We start from the raw sequence: 15827 nt of genomic DNA on the forward strand, positions 1-15827 counted from the left end.
TAGTTTGCTGAATGAGACATCTTTTCATGGGCAAAAATGTACATACAAAGAACAATAAAAGGACTAGATGCCATATACTTGTAATAGATAAAGTCAGCAGAATGGAAAAAGGGTATTCATCAAATTATATGAAAATTTATTTTATTGTGTGTTATGGAAATTGCTACAGTGTACAGGTGTATTTGAGACTGATCTCAGGCCCATTTTGTAATTGTATTGACAGAAACTGCTAATCTGGGTTTGAACAAGAATCAAAAAAAAATCTGGGTTTGAACAAGAAACCAGGGTAAGCTGTGATAGAAATCTTTGTGTTTGACTACCTATGCATAAGTTATTCCTTTTTAAGATGCCTCCAGCTTGCATATTTACAAGACTATGACCCTAACAGACATTCTGTGGGCAGATTTGGCAATTATTTTTGGAAGGCTTTGCTGCCTACAGCTTTGACTCTGTCACTATTTGTTGTCCCTTTGCGTTAAATGATGGAAGGAAGGTGCTGGGATCACTTGACAGCTTCCTCTAGATGTTCTCATCTCTGTGGTGCTATGTGGCAACCAGCATTTAGAAGAAGCCCAGCTGGGTTTGTATCTTCCTGAAACATTCAGTAGCTGCACAAACACACTAAGCTCTCATCCAGACTTCATACAAAATTTAGTAAGGGAACACAGCAGTCACCTAAGAACAAAAGAAAAAGGAATAAACAAATTTCAAGACTACTCAGATCAACAGTTCAAGAGCAGAGTAGAGGCTCTGATAAAAGATTTTAGAAAACAAACCTAAGTGCTGTTTTTATTCAAAAGCAGAGCAGAGACCTTCCACACAAGCACTCCAGCAGCAAACAACAGAGGAGCTCTAGTGAGACAAGACCTGGCACCAAGGTAAGCCAGAACAAGGGGATCTGGGGCCGTACCTTTCTCAGAACTGTTCATGAAGACACAAAGGTAAAGCAAAATCAAATCAAATCAGGCAAAACTAAGGGCCACTGTTGTCAAAGCTGAGGAAATGTCCTGTGTGTCCTGTCACCCCCACAGTTATGTAAGACTCAAACCCCACCAGAACTGTAGTGCTGGGCCCGTGGGGCTTTCAGGAAGAAATTTTGGGAAGCTTGCCATTATGTCAAAGAAATCCATCAACCAGTTCTGCATGCCTGTTATCTTTTTATTTGCTATGCTAGGTGAGTTACTCCACTCAACTCAGACTATTTCCCAACAGCATTAATCCCTGATAAAGGAAAATGTTTAATTACCCTTTACCTCCAATTAGAATTTGCCCTGTATTGAAAAATATTGCCAATCCTTTCACGAATGGGAGGAACAGCACCCAACCATAACCTCTCAAACACAGTTCTGTGCCTACAAAGTCAGGAGCCCCACAGGCTGGGGCACAAACCTCAGCTGGTGAGCTCTTAAAAAACAACCAAATGTGTTAACTCAAGGTTTTGGAATCAATAGAGTTCAAACAAACAAAGCAATTCAACTGGCCAATGCAGAAATTTGCAATATTCCCAGAATTTTACACACACAAGAGAAAAACCTACATGAGAACATTTGACAAATAAATAAGAAAACAGACTGTATAGAAGGCAGCAGAGTCAATAGCAATACCCACAGTGACAAATCTCAGCCCCCAAAATCCCATTACAAAACAAGAAACTGAAAATTACTATTAGCAGGCTCTTGATAGAACAGCACCAAACATTTGAACAGTGCAACAGTGAAAAAACAGATACAAATCCTACTCCTGAAACTCCCTGAGACAAGCCAAGTATGCAATTGAATCAGACCAGCTAAATTGAACACTGATATTACAGTCTCAATCTAAATAAAAATGAATGATCTCATTCTTTTGCAGTATGCAAGTGAACTCATGTTCTTTGAAGTAACCAGCACAGTTTATCTATTCTCTTTAATAATGCAATTTAATTTACCAAAGGTTCATATTAAAAATTTATCCAGCAGTTAGAGTCACCTACACATTTTGTCACAGTTAAACATTGGCTTTGGAGCACACCACAAATTCCCTACTGTGAGTCTGAGAAGGGTTTCACAAGGAACACTCTGAGCTCCCAACTGATGTTACAAGTAAATGACTCAGGCACTCTGCACCAAATTAAAATATCTGCCAGTCATTACAAGTGCAGTGGCTTGCTCAGGAGAGGAAAATGCATTTGAGCACCTTTGCGCTCACAAAGGACTGCCACTTCTCTTTAGCAGTCAGTTACTCCAAACATCCTCCAATAATCGGAACATTTTCACCTCTAAGAACACCTCCAGACCATTCAGAAACACTCACACGTCAAGAGGAAAGCTGACAAAACAAACGAGAGTCCAAAATGATCGAGCTAACCTGCAGCAATGTCAAGCACCTAACACACAACACTGCTGATGACACTCCAGAATTCAGTGAGAACTCAGCACAAAATCCAGCTGCTCCCCCATGCTCCAGCAGCTCATGGTACAAGAAGAGTCAGCAAAGCAGCTCATGTGGAGGTGGACAGAACATGTGCCAAGCCCTGAACCACTCTCTGCAGCAGGTACAAACCTGCTTGGCTGAAGAGCCAAAATAAACCATCCAAAACGAGCCATCCCATCCATCTCCTCACGAAAAGCTCTTTCTACTCATAGAGTTCCACCCCATTTATATCAAAGGGGAAAAAGGGAAGGGCACAGGGCAAGGTCAGCTTGCACCTTCTAGGGGTGGGAAATAAAAACAAACACTGAACAAACCTCTGAATTGTGTGGTTTTGATGCCATGGAAACCTTCAGAAAGACACGCACAATGCCAAAACTTTCCTAGAGCTTATGAGCTTAAATATTGTTACACCGTGACCAGATTTCCAAATATTGGCTCATTAAGCACTAGAAGCAGCACAAATGCCATCCTGAAGTAACTTAAACTTTCACCCCAAGATTGTAAGCAAGCTGGCCCCTCTATCAGAAGCACTGAGAGCTATTTAACATTCCACCAGTATAAGACAGAATTTCCTACCTCAGCTTTGCTGGCATCCAGCGATGTCAAAACCTGAAAATTACAGGAAAAATGCATTAGTATTGATCCAACAAAACAGGAGTGGGATTAATTGGCTTTTGAGGTAACTGACATCAATTGGTTCTGATGGCTTCAGGGAACAGAACTGAAGAGAACTGTCTTTCACACTGAGACTATTCACCTCTCATGCATATCAGAAGGCAAAACCAGGCATAAATTAAAACAGCAGAATTCAGGAATATTGGGTAAAAATCCAGGAAATACACCAAGAGAGAACTGGGAAAATATGTTTCTATTTTTACTAATTTTTAGTTTGTTGATGACAAGCATAATGCACCCATAAGCTTTCCAAGCCAGACACAATTCCCAGGATATTCTCTGGTAAGAGTTCAGTTCCACAGTGGTAGAAGCAACACACTGAAGGCCTGAAGTTCCATGTGGAGCGGGATAAAGGAAATTTGGCCAGATCCTTCTCACTAGGGACAGTCTGCTGGGCTGAATGCCAGCAGCCAAAGCTGCCCTGAAGCACCAACATCACTGAGTTCTCTGCCACCCAAGGGGTACACTGAGCTCTGCTCAGGTCACTGCCCAACACCAGGGAGATACAAAGTCAATTGCTATGAAAAACTGCACAAAATCCACTGCTGGCAATAGAGAGAAATTCATCACTTATAGCAACTTAAAACAATTTATCATTTAAAGCAACTGAAACATTTTAAGACACATACACACTGCCATAGGTCAAACAACAGACACAAAGTTAATAAGCTCATATTAGACTCTGAGGGCTGTTTAACCACGTTGTGAGACAAAAAAAAAATCTTTGTTAGAACTTTGTGTCCCAATACTGTCACCACTGTACTAGGTCGAAAAGCCATTAACAGTCTCCTCACAAATTCCAGACTGACACCCAGCTATGACTCTGTCTCCAGGAGAATAGATCTTCCTTTATATTGCTGTTAATCATCCCTTCCAAAGGACATCCCCAGCTCTCCCAGGAGCAGGAGGAGTGCCCAGCCATGACCCTGCTGAGGGAAGGTGGAGCAGAGCTCAGATTTTATTGAGCAGAGCTCAGCCGGCACAGCAAAGGAGACAATTTGTGTGCAGAGCTGCTGTTCAATGGAAGACATCGGTGGATTCGTCAAAAACTTATTCCAGAGGAATTTAGGAATGGAAATGAACTCCTGTCTCATCACCACACGGCACCTGCAATCACAAACAGTTATTTAATTTAACCTGATTCAAACCCAGGTTCAGCTCTATTTGAAATGTGTATCTTTGTCACTAATGGGATTTTTGAAGCTGTTCAAGAATTTCTCTCACACAAGCAGAACTGACCTTATTTAAATTCTATTTATTTACAAACAACCTATCTCCTTTTTGTTGTTGTTCCTCTACATCAATATTTTTTGGTGTTAGCAGTTATTTTTCCTTTCCAAAATAAACCATACAAAAAAACATCCCATCCATTCCCTTAGGTCACTCTGGTAGCATCCCCTCACAAAAATGTCTTTCTACTGATAGACTCCTAGAGTTCCACTCCACTTATATCAATGTAATTACATCTTTTTTGGAGGCAAATGACTAAAAGCCTATATTGTAGAGGATATACCAAAAGCCTGTCTTAAACCAGCAGAATTTGGAGTGGAGCTTCCTGAAGCTGCCATAAATCCTGCTCTAAACCCTCTGTCAAAGGTGTACATCTTCTCCCTCTATCAGCTTTGCAAGAAATGTGAATAAAACTGAACAATGTGACTACTCCAGGACTCACTAATGCCTTGCAAGGCAATTACTCTTCTGTTTTAATAATTCACCTTAAGTGTCCAAAGACTGTATTTCTTTTTTATATTTTTGTGCCTTCCTGGTGCTTTACAGTCACCCCGTGGTCAGCTGGACCACTGGACATGTTATGTCCCTATCTTTCTTCTCCAAGTTATTGTCTGATAAATCCCCGCTCAGCAGCTGAATTCCAGTTAGTTCTTAGAAGCATGACCTTTTCCTGGGTATTACTAACATTAATTCACTTTTATTTCAGTCTGCAAGCCCATCCATCTCTTCCTGGATAACACACTCTGTGTTAGCAATTCCTCCCAGCTTTACATTTTTATCAAATTCCATTAGCACATTCTTAGGCCGAGCATACTAATGAAAAATTATTAAACAAAATGACAAATAACACAGTGACACTGCAAAGACAGGAGCTTTCTGTGGACCTGGTTCAGCAGGTCAGGGTGCCAGGCTGTCACAGCAGAGTTTTCCTGCTGAAATCTGCAGCAGCACAGCTGAGAGAACATCTGCACCCAGGCTGGACACAGGGGCACAAACAGACCCCGAGTTATTCTGGGAACTCTGCAGAATGATCCTCACACCACAGAGATTGTGATCTTTGATAGTGCACTCACCACTACACCAACAGAGACAGAGATGGAGTGTTTCTACCTAAAATAATGGCATTCCTCAAGCTAATGTTGAATTAATAAACAGTGAAACACATTCATTTAATATTATGGGTCAAATAACACTCATTAAATTAATGGGCTGACTATTGTTAGTCTGTGAAGACCTGACAATTATCTAAAAGTTTTAACAGTGATTTTTATTTGTGTCTTAACGCAGTGAATTATCATTCTATCTGTATGACTGATTTCTTCCTCCCCCTCACTCCTACCCCCCTGTTCCTGAAACTTGTAATTTCTAGCCCAGCAGCTGCATCCCCTGTCACCTTTGAGGAGCAGTGAATGAAGACATGGGAGCAGTGTAATGGGGATGACAAAGAGCTGCAGTTCCAAGCCAGCCTTTGCTGAGGCTTTTGAGGAAGTGTCCGAGTGTCACAGTGTGATCACTCAATTAAATCCTCTGAGAAGGCACTGCCAGCTCTCCAGCTCCCCAGGGAGAGCTAAGATCTGCAGCCAAGCCACCCCAGACACAAAAACAATTTATTCACCCCTACCCCAGGCCAGAAGTACCTGGAGTGATGTGTCCATGATAAGGCAATTATTGCAGAAGGTGGGAGCGGGCAGAGAGGAGAGCTGGGCTGCAGACAAGGCGTGGCACCATCAGCTCACCTCATTCCCCTTACAGATCCCCTTCTGCAATAATCCACTGCTCTGCCCTAGGATTCCTATGAGGGATCAGCATTTTCCCTCTCCTGCTGCTCCCCCATGACATTTGATGCCCTTGGTGAAATCACAGCAATTTCTCCAAGGTGTGGCACCATCAGCTCACCTCATTCCCCTTTACAGATCCCCTTCTGCAATAATCCACTGCTCTGCCCTGTGATTCCTGTAAGATATCAGCATTTTCTCTCTCCTGCTGCTCTCCCCATGACATTTGGGGAGAGCAGCAGGAGAGAGAAAATTGGCCTACATTTGGCCCTAATTGAAACATTTGACCGTAACTGAAACCCACGGCAATTTCTCCAAGGTGTGGCATCACCAGCTCACCTCATTCCCCTTTACAGAACCCCTTTTGCAATAATCCACTGCTCTGCCCTGTGATTCCTGTAAGGGATCAGCATTTTCTCTCTCCTGCTGCTCCTCCCATGACATTTGGTGCCTTGGTTGAAACCACAGCAATTTCACCAAGGTGTGGCACCATCAGCTCGCCTCATTCCCCTCTGCAGAACCCCTTTTGCAATAATCCACTGCTCTGGCCCAGGATTCCCATGAGGGATCAGCATTTTCTCTCTCCCCATGACATTTGATGCCCTGATTGAAACCACAGCAATTTCAGCAGGAGGAATTATGGCTCAGGTGAGGGATCCTTGTCTCTCTCACCATAATCCCTCTGTGACATAACAAAACCCTGGGTTTCTGTCACTTTCCCAAGCAAGATGCAATTTATTCTTCTTATGCTGCAAGCTAGACATGACACAGAAAACACCTTTAGAAATGGCTTTTTTGCTATTCCTGCAACTTGTACTCAATGCAGAACTTCCCATTCTACATGAAGAATCCTGCAAATACTGACAAAAACATAGACATGGTGATGACACTGCAAAAAGAGTTTTTTAAACTATGTTTACTGCTCTTAGCATATAGAGAGGTCTTATCTTGAGGTGCATGCATAGTTCCTCTCTCCAGAATGAGCAGAGGACAATATTTGCAATTCTAAACCAGGAAGCAAATGGCCGCTATTTGTTACATATCTCAACACAACACCTTACCAAAAAGAAATAAAGGAAACTGTCTTAAATTAAGTCAGCTCCTCAAACATGAGACTGGACAGCTCATTTAGTATCAGTTTTGTATTAAAAGTACAAGAAATTGCTTATGTCAAAGCTCAAAGAAGAAAAAAAACCAACCAAAACTGCAAGGTAGATGTTCTGAGCCAAGATTCTGATCAGTCCTGTGCCTGGAGATGAGTGATAATTTCACTGAACTCTCCCATCTCACCCACCCCAGTGTGAAACCCTTTTTCTGTCCCTATTTTTTCTAAAAAAGACATTTCCTTAATTTCACCCTTGTCCAGGATCCCTGCTCCAGCAGAACCACAGCTCTGACTCCATGATGTGACCTCCGTGCTCCACTGTGATAAACAACAGCAGGGAAACAGGAGAAAGAAAAAAGATAAAGCCAAACCAACCAACAAGCCTTTAGGAATATTGCAATTTGTTGCCATCCTATTGCAGGGGTTCCACACTGTTGTCTCCTTACCACAACAGTTCCATACCTCCTTGGTGTTTCTCATGGTCACCTCCTCAGAGCTCTGACCCTTTCCTCTTCCCAAAGCAGCCACTGACTCCAGTTCCCTTCTCACCCAGCCACCCCACTCTTTTCTAGCACTCTGCTTCTCATTGCTTACAGCTGTGGCCTGGTAAAGTCAGGCCTGTTCCTGATCTTTGATAATTGGCCCAGCTGCAGTTCCTTAGGGGAGAGATTGCTTTCTACACTACCTTTATTTTCTTATATTCTACCCCCCTACAGCAATGTACTGTCTGGCACTTTTAGTATTGGCAAAATTAGAAAAATAAGCCAAACCATATTGTAATATTTCACTTCCTAAAGCACTGTGCCTTTGAAACATGGAATTCTAATGTGCCTTGCCAGATTTAGTGAAGTAATCATGATAAATATAGCTATAAATCTAAATTGTTCTTTAAATGTATTTAAATCTATCAAAAGCATAAAAAATACGCATGCAGGAGAGATCACCTTCTTGCTAAAGCAGTTCTTGCCAATTCATCAGTTTTCATTCACCCCCTCCTTGATTTCTGAAAGCAATTGTGCAAAGTGAAGCAAAATGAACTTTTACATCCCCACTCCTGCCTAAGCCTACCAAGAAGCCCTGCATGACCCTTTAAAAACCTAATCCTTAGTGGTCACGCAAGCTCCTGAGTGTCAGGAAGGTGGGACTTCACGCAAAAATGTTAACTCATCAAGGCTGGGCTTTTCCATTTGTGTTCTTACCCTTGTTCTGACTAATGCTCAAATGAAGTTCTAAACTAAAACTATTTTTCTTGATTAACACCTTGGATATTTTTTTAAAACTGTCTGTGAAGGATTTAAGAGGTTTATTTATAGCAACTCCTCTCTTCACAATACAAACAAGATAGCCAGGCTGAGACTCTCCAGAAAAGAAAACTCTCAGATGGATTTTTGCCTGGGACATGAAAATGAACGCCTACATTTTTAAATCCCAGATTTAATTTTTTAAAGCAGAGTCCTGGGCCCCACGGAAGCTGTGAAGGTAAAATGCTGCCCTTCAGCACTTGCTCCTGAGAGCACAAGTGAGAAATTCCAGGGATATCCTGCAGGATCAGCTCCCTGGGGCTTCCACAAGGCTAAACACAACAACCTATGGCTGTTACACATGAGTGCCCAGCAAAAAAATCCAATCTATTAAAGGCATACATGAATGGAATATGCTGAAGGGAGGACAGGGGGAATCAAGACTCATATTTCATAGATATGTATCTTTAATTAAATTTTGCTCAGTTTATTTACTGCTATGGATAACAGCATTAGGTTACTCTAAATTTCTGTTAACTCAGTAAGTCTACAGGCAATGACTTCAGCAGCTGATGAAAAATATATCTACTCCTAACTACATCCTAGTAGTGTTTGTGATGCTCAATTAATATTGGCCTTTTAAGATCTTTAATTTAAATTTGCTCTATAAATCAGTCTGCAAAGAGTGGAATAGTTATCATGGATAGTTCACTTAATGTATGAAATCTCAGTCATAATATCATCTTCTTAAAAAATTCTGTAGTGTAACCAAATAAACTCTCTAAAATAAATAAATAAAAGGAAAACAATCCCTGAAACACTTGTTCTAACTAACTTGTACAATGATTTTCATGAAAGATTCTGTATATTTGTGTGCCTGGTACAAAACAGTTGGAGAACGACATGGATTTCTTTTTGAAATTGGAACTCACTTTTACAAAGCAATGTGACCTGCACAGAACTTGCCAAATGGCTCCTCTTTAATATTGGTAATAAATTCCATTATTCTTACAATGAGGTAATGAGAGAAAACATCAATACACAATAAGCTAGGCACAAAAAAATACACAGGTTTTGTATGCAATAAAATGTACGGTCTTTGTTTGCTGTCCTCTTAAAAGTAACCTAAACCTACTTTATCCATACCTTTAGCAAAATATCCTCATGCACTGCTGCCTATGATAATCTTGGCAATTTCCAGAAGTCAGCAAAAGTGGGATTTCACACTTATTAGATGGTAGAAATTCATGATCCAGAATGCAACTGCAATAAACTAAATCTCAAATTCAAGGTAAACAAAGCATTTTCAAGTAAACTGTTGAGCCACTACAGCTTTTCCATGGATTCTGGTAAGAAATTACATTAATTGCTTAATTTAGCAAGGAAAAATAATGGAATATAAATATAAACAAAAAGATTTTTTTCTTTCACGTGTCAATAATTTTGTGAGGCAAGAGGACAGAGCAAAAAGGCAGCAATGAAACAATTCCCTCACCACACTCAGCAGCACTATTAGCACTATCCATTTCACCCAGGAGCAATAAACTCACATTTTTCGGAATGCCCACATTATGCCAGAATAATATAAAAATAGATGATGAAGCAAAAACGAGGCAGATTTAGCCCTGGTGTCCTGCAGTAAGTGCTGTAATTGCACAGCAGCTCATTACAGAGAGCCAGTCCCCTGAGCCTGCCCTGGCCCAGTTAAGCAGCAGTAATAGAAAGCAGCTGTGTGAGGACATCAGGTCAGCACCATCATTAGCCCCGAAAATTGCATCCCCCTGCACCATGCAGCAGCCAGGCACTCGCAGAGCATCGGCCTCCCAAACACCAGGTCAGCCTCCAGGGCATGAACTCCACCCAGGAACTGCATTAGCAGTGCCCTGGCAGCCCTCACTTTGCACAATTCCAGCCCTGGAATGAGTCTGGGCTGCTGAGCAGGGGACAGGCAGTGCCATGGCAGGGGACACTCTGGAGCCTTGGGGTCTCCTCGCCTCTCTTGGGGGACAGGAGCTGGGTACTGGCACTGCCGGTGCTGAGACAGCTCCCAGCTCTGCCCAGGCCGTGCTGATGCCCTGGAGTGGCCACCTGGAACAGGCTAGCCAAGATTAAGAGACTAAAAGTGGGTATTTTCAATAGATACACCTATTTTCAATAGATGCACCTCCCAGAGGCTGCACCCAGGATGGATGATGGGCACAAGTTTTTTACATAATGATAAGTTAGGTCCATTTACACATTGGGGGTTAATCCTCCAATTACAGCTTCAGGTAATGAAGTCATTTACTCCCAGTTTGCTCCCCCACAACTCACTTTTGTTTATACTTTTTGAGGCCTGACAGAATGAGGTGTCCTTGAGTTTCAGGCTTAGAGAAGAACTGTTTTGTCTGAATGAAAAAGGAGAAGAGTGGCTGACAGGCTATGGAGTTTTAGAGCTGTACACTAAAGCTGTAGTGAGAAATATAGAAGCTAAATCTCTAGGCATCAACGGGAAGGTGATGCCTGCAGCCACCACCATCAACAGGAGTCACAGGACATCCTACCCCCCATAAAACCTCATCTGTTGTTTGTTAAGCATAACAAAAATTTGAGTTATTCCACATAACTCAAACTGGACAAGATGTCTCACAGGGAGTTACTTTGGTGCCGATGGGGTTCTCCCAAGTGCCAATAAACATCTTGGTTTGAAGGGACATCTGACAAGGCAAGCTGGATTTCGGACAGTCATCCACTTTACAACCACAGAAGTCACACCAAACTTTGACAAAGTAGAAATCTTCCATGCATTTTCCTGGAAATGTGTGGAGTTTGTCCCACAAGTAGGGATGCCTGGTCCATGGTTACTACCCTGGGGTTGAGAGAATCTGCACATTATCATTATTTTGGTGGTAAATTACATTCAACTCCTAATCCATACCATTTTTTGACAGCTTTAATATAAGTACCTTGATATCATGCACTGTTTTATGATGTTCTAATAAACTATATATTTTTTTTAGTTTTATGCAGTATAGGAAGTAATTCTGATTAAGATCTTCCATCTGTTATCTTTTGTCTGTTCATTTGCCTTAATAAATAATTCATCTTTATACAAGTATATCTGATTTGCCATTATTAGAGCTTGTGGGACAAAGCAATTCAATTATACCTTTATAACTGCCTTAAATTTAAACTGTTGCCAAACAGCATTTTTCCCAGTATTATATTCGCAGTATTTGTTGAGAATGTCCTGACTAAGGCAGGAATAATGCATCTGACTCCATGTTCTTAGAAGCCTAATTTATTACTTTAGGATACTACATTATATTAAAGAATACTGTACTATACTAAAGAATACAGAAAGGATACTTACTGAATGCTAAAAAACAATAATGAAAACTCCTGACTCTCTCCAGATTCTCCTGTGGGACTCTGAGCTGCCCTGAGGATGAGGGGCAGAGAGAATCCCTTTGTGCACTTAAGCTCCTTCCCAGGACAAGTTTAAATGAAGGTAAATCCTTCCTTAGTGTGGCATTCACATTCTCTGAAAAAATCCCTTCACCCAGGATTTTTCTCCTGGGAAACTGAGAAGCCTCAGAGAAAAGGAAAACAATTCTCATCTCATTTGCTTCTCCTGTGTTGTGCTCACGTGGAATGTGTTTGGAGATTGTTCATCCACAGCTAATTGTTCCATTGGATTCTGCTGGGAGTTGTTTTCACTCTTTGGCCAATCAGGGCCAAGCTGTGCTGGGACTCTGGAAAGAGTCAGGAGTTTTCATTATTATCTTTTTAACATTCAATAAGTACCCTTTCTGTATTCTTTAGTATAGTATAGTAGTCTTTAATATAATATAGCATCATAAAAGAATAAATTAGCTTTCTGAGAACATGGAATCAGATTCATCATTCCTTCCTGCCATGGGAGCCCTGCAAATACAACACACCAGTATCCATATCCACATTCCTCCATTATTTCTCCATCTCTGCTCGAGGCCGTGGGGAACAGAAACAAAGACAGAGCTCTTTACCAGCATTTCCATGTGTTCTGGTTAAAATACAGCCTGTGGAGTCAGCCAAGCTCAGGTTGGGATGTTCATTCCCACCTTTCCCAGGGATGAGCCTCCTGTTGGGACCAGCGTGACCACAGCCCCTGGGCAAAGCAAGGCCTCACCTTTGAGGTCCTGACAAGTTTTGGTCACAAAAGCAACAACCCCTCCATCAATGCCAAAGACTAAACAAGTTCAACTCTGTGCTGATGTCCTCCAAATTGTTTCTCCCAGCACTGGTTCTGGCTGGTTTGTTTTGGGGAAATTAATGATGATACAGCAAGGTCGTGGTACCTCTGCTGTAGCGAGCAGATGTTGACACATTAATGCCACCAGCCCGTGCTGCACGAGCACAGAGCTGCTCCTGCCTGTCACTGAGCACAACCAAGCAGCCCAGCCTAAGAAATTCAGTCTAAAAGGCAAATGTTTGAAGAAAAGAGCTGCACTTTGCAAAGCCATCGCTCTGTATCATCCTCATCAAAACACACCACTTTTCTCTTTTTTAAAAATCAACCCAAAGCCAGCAGAACAATAAGAAACCAAACCCTCTCAGCAGCACAGACAGTTTTCAATGCCATTTGTAAGCTGCCTATTTATCCCTGACATTCACAGCTTGAGTGTATCTCCAGTTCAGGTTGCTCTCTTACACTGAGGTAGAAATAATCAAGTATTTTTCCATCTTTTTGCTGGGAGGACTCAGAACTGAGGGTGCATATCCATGGTGTGAGATTCTCATGGTAAACTGCACAGGAGGAAGGCACCACCATTCCCAAATATCCCAGTGAGCAGTCTCACCACTGGGAGGGAGAAGAACTGGGGTACTTTGATGTCTAAATTAAAATAAACACTTTCTTCTTAATAACCTCATGTCAGCAATACATTTAAAGCATTAAAAAAGGGAATAGATCAGCAAGATGAGAGCAGGGAGATGCTTCACCAGGATAAAGCAATGCACAGCCCCTTTATCTGTGGGAAGTTTAAGATTTGTGGTCAGTATTGTTCAGTTTTAACTACCTAAAGTACTTATTTTAAAGGAATTTTACTATCTTTGGGAGCTATTACTGCAAACTGAATTACACAAAAGGCAGCAGTGCCCTAAGAGTTAGCTACATACGTGCCATGTGTCAAGCTATTCAGAATTTTGAGTCATATTTTAAAATCTGGAACTTCTGACAACACGGCAGTCACTGTGGCTGGAAATGGATAGCAATTCTTGCATCAGCCCGGCCCCAAACAGGGGACTTAACACCAGCACAGCTTGAGAGTCCATTTAAACTGTGACAGGGCTGTAAAAAGCCCTTAACAGAAGCATTTCCTAAGACAAAGTCTCATCTGTTTCTAAGCTACAGCTGTTGTTGATTCAGGACTGATAGGCATACAAAATAAGAGATGGATCACTCGGTCTCAAAGGCAGATGTAAGCTATTCAAATACTTCACTCCTGATTTCTCATCATTAGTAGGTTTATACCTGTCTCCTGGCTGTGCTTAATGCTGCAAACCTTCATCCCTGTGAGCTGGACAAACAGATTTGAAATGTCCCAAAAATCCTCTCTCAGCACAGCAGCATTCCCAGCATTGCTGCAGGAGCCACCCTGCCCCTTCTGACCACCAGCCAGAGCTCCCTGACACACCAGATATTAGAATTCCTCACATTTATGAATATGGAAAGAGTCTTAATCCTCGGAGTGAAAGATCACAGCAAGAGATGCTTATAATTTCCTAGGGCAGGAAGAAAATAGTGCAATGAATTATGTAAAATACTTTAAACGTGGGCACTACTGAAAGCCTTAAATTAGGAAGCAGAAAGTATCAATAAGCAACACCTATTCTCTTCAGGAGAGGATCCTCTGACTTTAAAGGTGTGGTTAAAAAGCAGGAAAATGTACAGATAATATTCTGCACATTCCAGAACTTCAATCTAAGAAATGTAATAAAATGTAATAACAAGTGGTGGCCCTCAAGGGTCCTGCAGAAATAGCTTTGTCTTTTGGAATTTTCCCTGTGCAAAAAATATTAAAAAATAAATCAGCTTTTCTTTAAGCATCTACTCCAGGATTTATGTACAGTGGGTGATTAAAAATAATTAAGAAGTCCATGCAAATGCTTTCCAATTACAATGTACCATTTAAACACTCTTGATCAGAAGGCTCTAATGCTAAACCAGGTGTTGTTGAAAGCCCCTTTCAAAGCAGATGAAAGCTCTCCTGCCTATGAACCCTGAGCCAGGTCCTTCTGCATAGACCAAAGGAACATTGCAGGGCTGCATCAGTTCAAGGTGATAGACCAGCAAAAAGCCACCAACAACCAGATTCTGGAGAGAGAAATCACGTCAATATAAAATAACAGTAAATTCAGCTCCACTTGAAGGAGATTTTAGTGGAAGCTGCTGTTTGGAAATAAAAAGAACACAAGAGCATCCCTGAAACGCCACACTATGCCCCAAATTAGAGCCAGAGAAGGTCAGGAACACAAAGCTGTTTGCACTGTATGGAACTTAATTGTTCCACCCCAGCCTGGCTCCATTTTATACCCTGAAATTTCTTTAGTTCTGAGGGAGGTGATTGCTTTAAATGAGAGAGAAGTTTACAGGTGTGTTGGAACCCAGGACATTGCTCTGCCTGCCCTGAGGGCTCCAGACCCTGCCAGGGGGCTCAGAGACCTTGGCACAGAGTCAAAAACACCAGTGCCTTCGATTCTAACCCATGGAAACAATTACCAACTTTGTGCCAGGAGTTACAAGCCACAAGGGTTTGAGTAGAATGATAGCTAATTTGCCACAAGGTGATAAAGTAGAATTTTGGGGTTTTAGAATGGGGGTTCAAGAGGCAAGATGGAGGAATCTGGGCATGTCCTGTCCTCCATCTTCTGGGTGATGGTGACACCTCTGGATTGGTTTAGAGTAGAGACAGACTGTTTAACATAGGTGATAGGTATTGGAAAATTATTGTAAATAAAGTACACATAGTTTTTAGCATAAAAAGATAACACTGCCCCGAGGGCAGTGACTGTGCCACAGCCCAACCTGCAGGACAGACCTCAGTGGGTCAGAGAAGGGATGCAACAGGTAAGAGAAAATAAACAACCTCGAGAACCAGAGCTGAGGAATCCTATCTTCTTCTTCAGTCATGGGGCTGGGGAAAAAAAGACTCTTTAATACCTCGGGAGCCATTTCAGCAACACAAAACCTGAGACAAGTGATGTTTCAGGAGCAGCCAAAAAGCTACCCCTGTATGAGAGCAGCCCAGTCCAGGACAAACAGTTCCTAAAGCTGGGGATGCTCAGCACAAGCCTTGGCATCCCAGGCAATTCCTGCTCCAGCTGTTACTAAGAAACAAACCACACAAGAGTCCTGTTTTTCACTTC

The 15827-nt window shown here is 41.8% G+C and overlaps 1 protein-coding gene across 3 annotated transcripts in view; it reads right to left on the bottom strand.

Moving 5' to 3' along the window:
• Positions 1 to 15827, bottom strand: part of RBFOX1 (RNA binding fox-1 homolog 1) — a 1162974-nt gene that overhangs the window by 887101 nt on the left and 260046 nt on the right. For all 3 annotated transcript variants that reach the window (XM_063171112.1, XM_063171116.1, XM_063171117.1), the window contains exon 3: positions 2989 to 3021. In XM_063171112.1, the coding sequence (XP_063027182.1) occupies positions 2989 to 3021 (33 nt within the window). The remainder of the gene's footprint in view (positions 1 to 2988; positions 3022 to 15827) is intronic.

The sequence above is a fragment of the Melospiza melodia genome, chromosome 18 (genome assembly GCF_035770615.1).
Source record: "Melospiza melodia melodia isolate bMelMel2 chromosome 18, bMelMel2.pri, whole genome shotgun sequence".
Lineage (NCBI taxonomy): Eukaryota > Metazoa > Chordata > Aves > Passeriformes > Passerellidae > Melospiza > Melospiza melodia.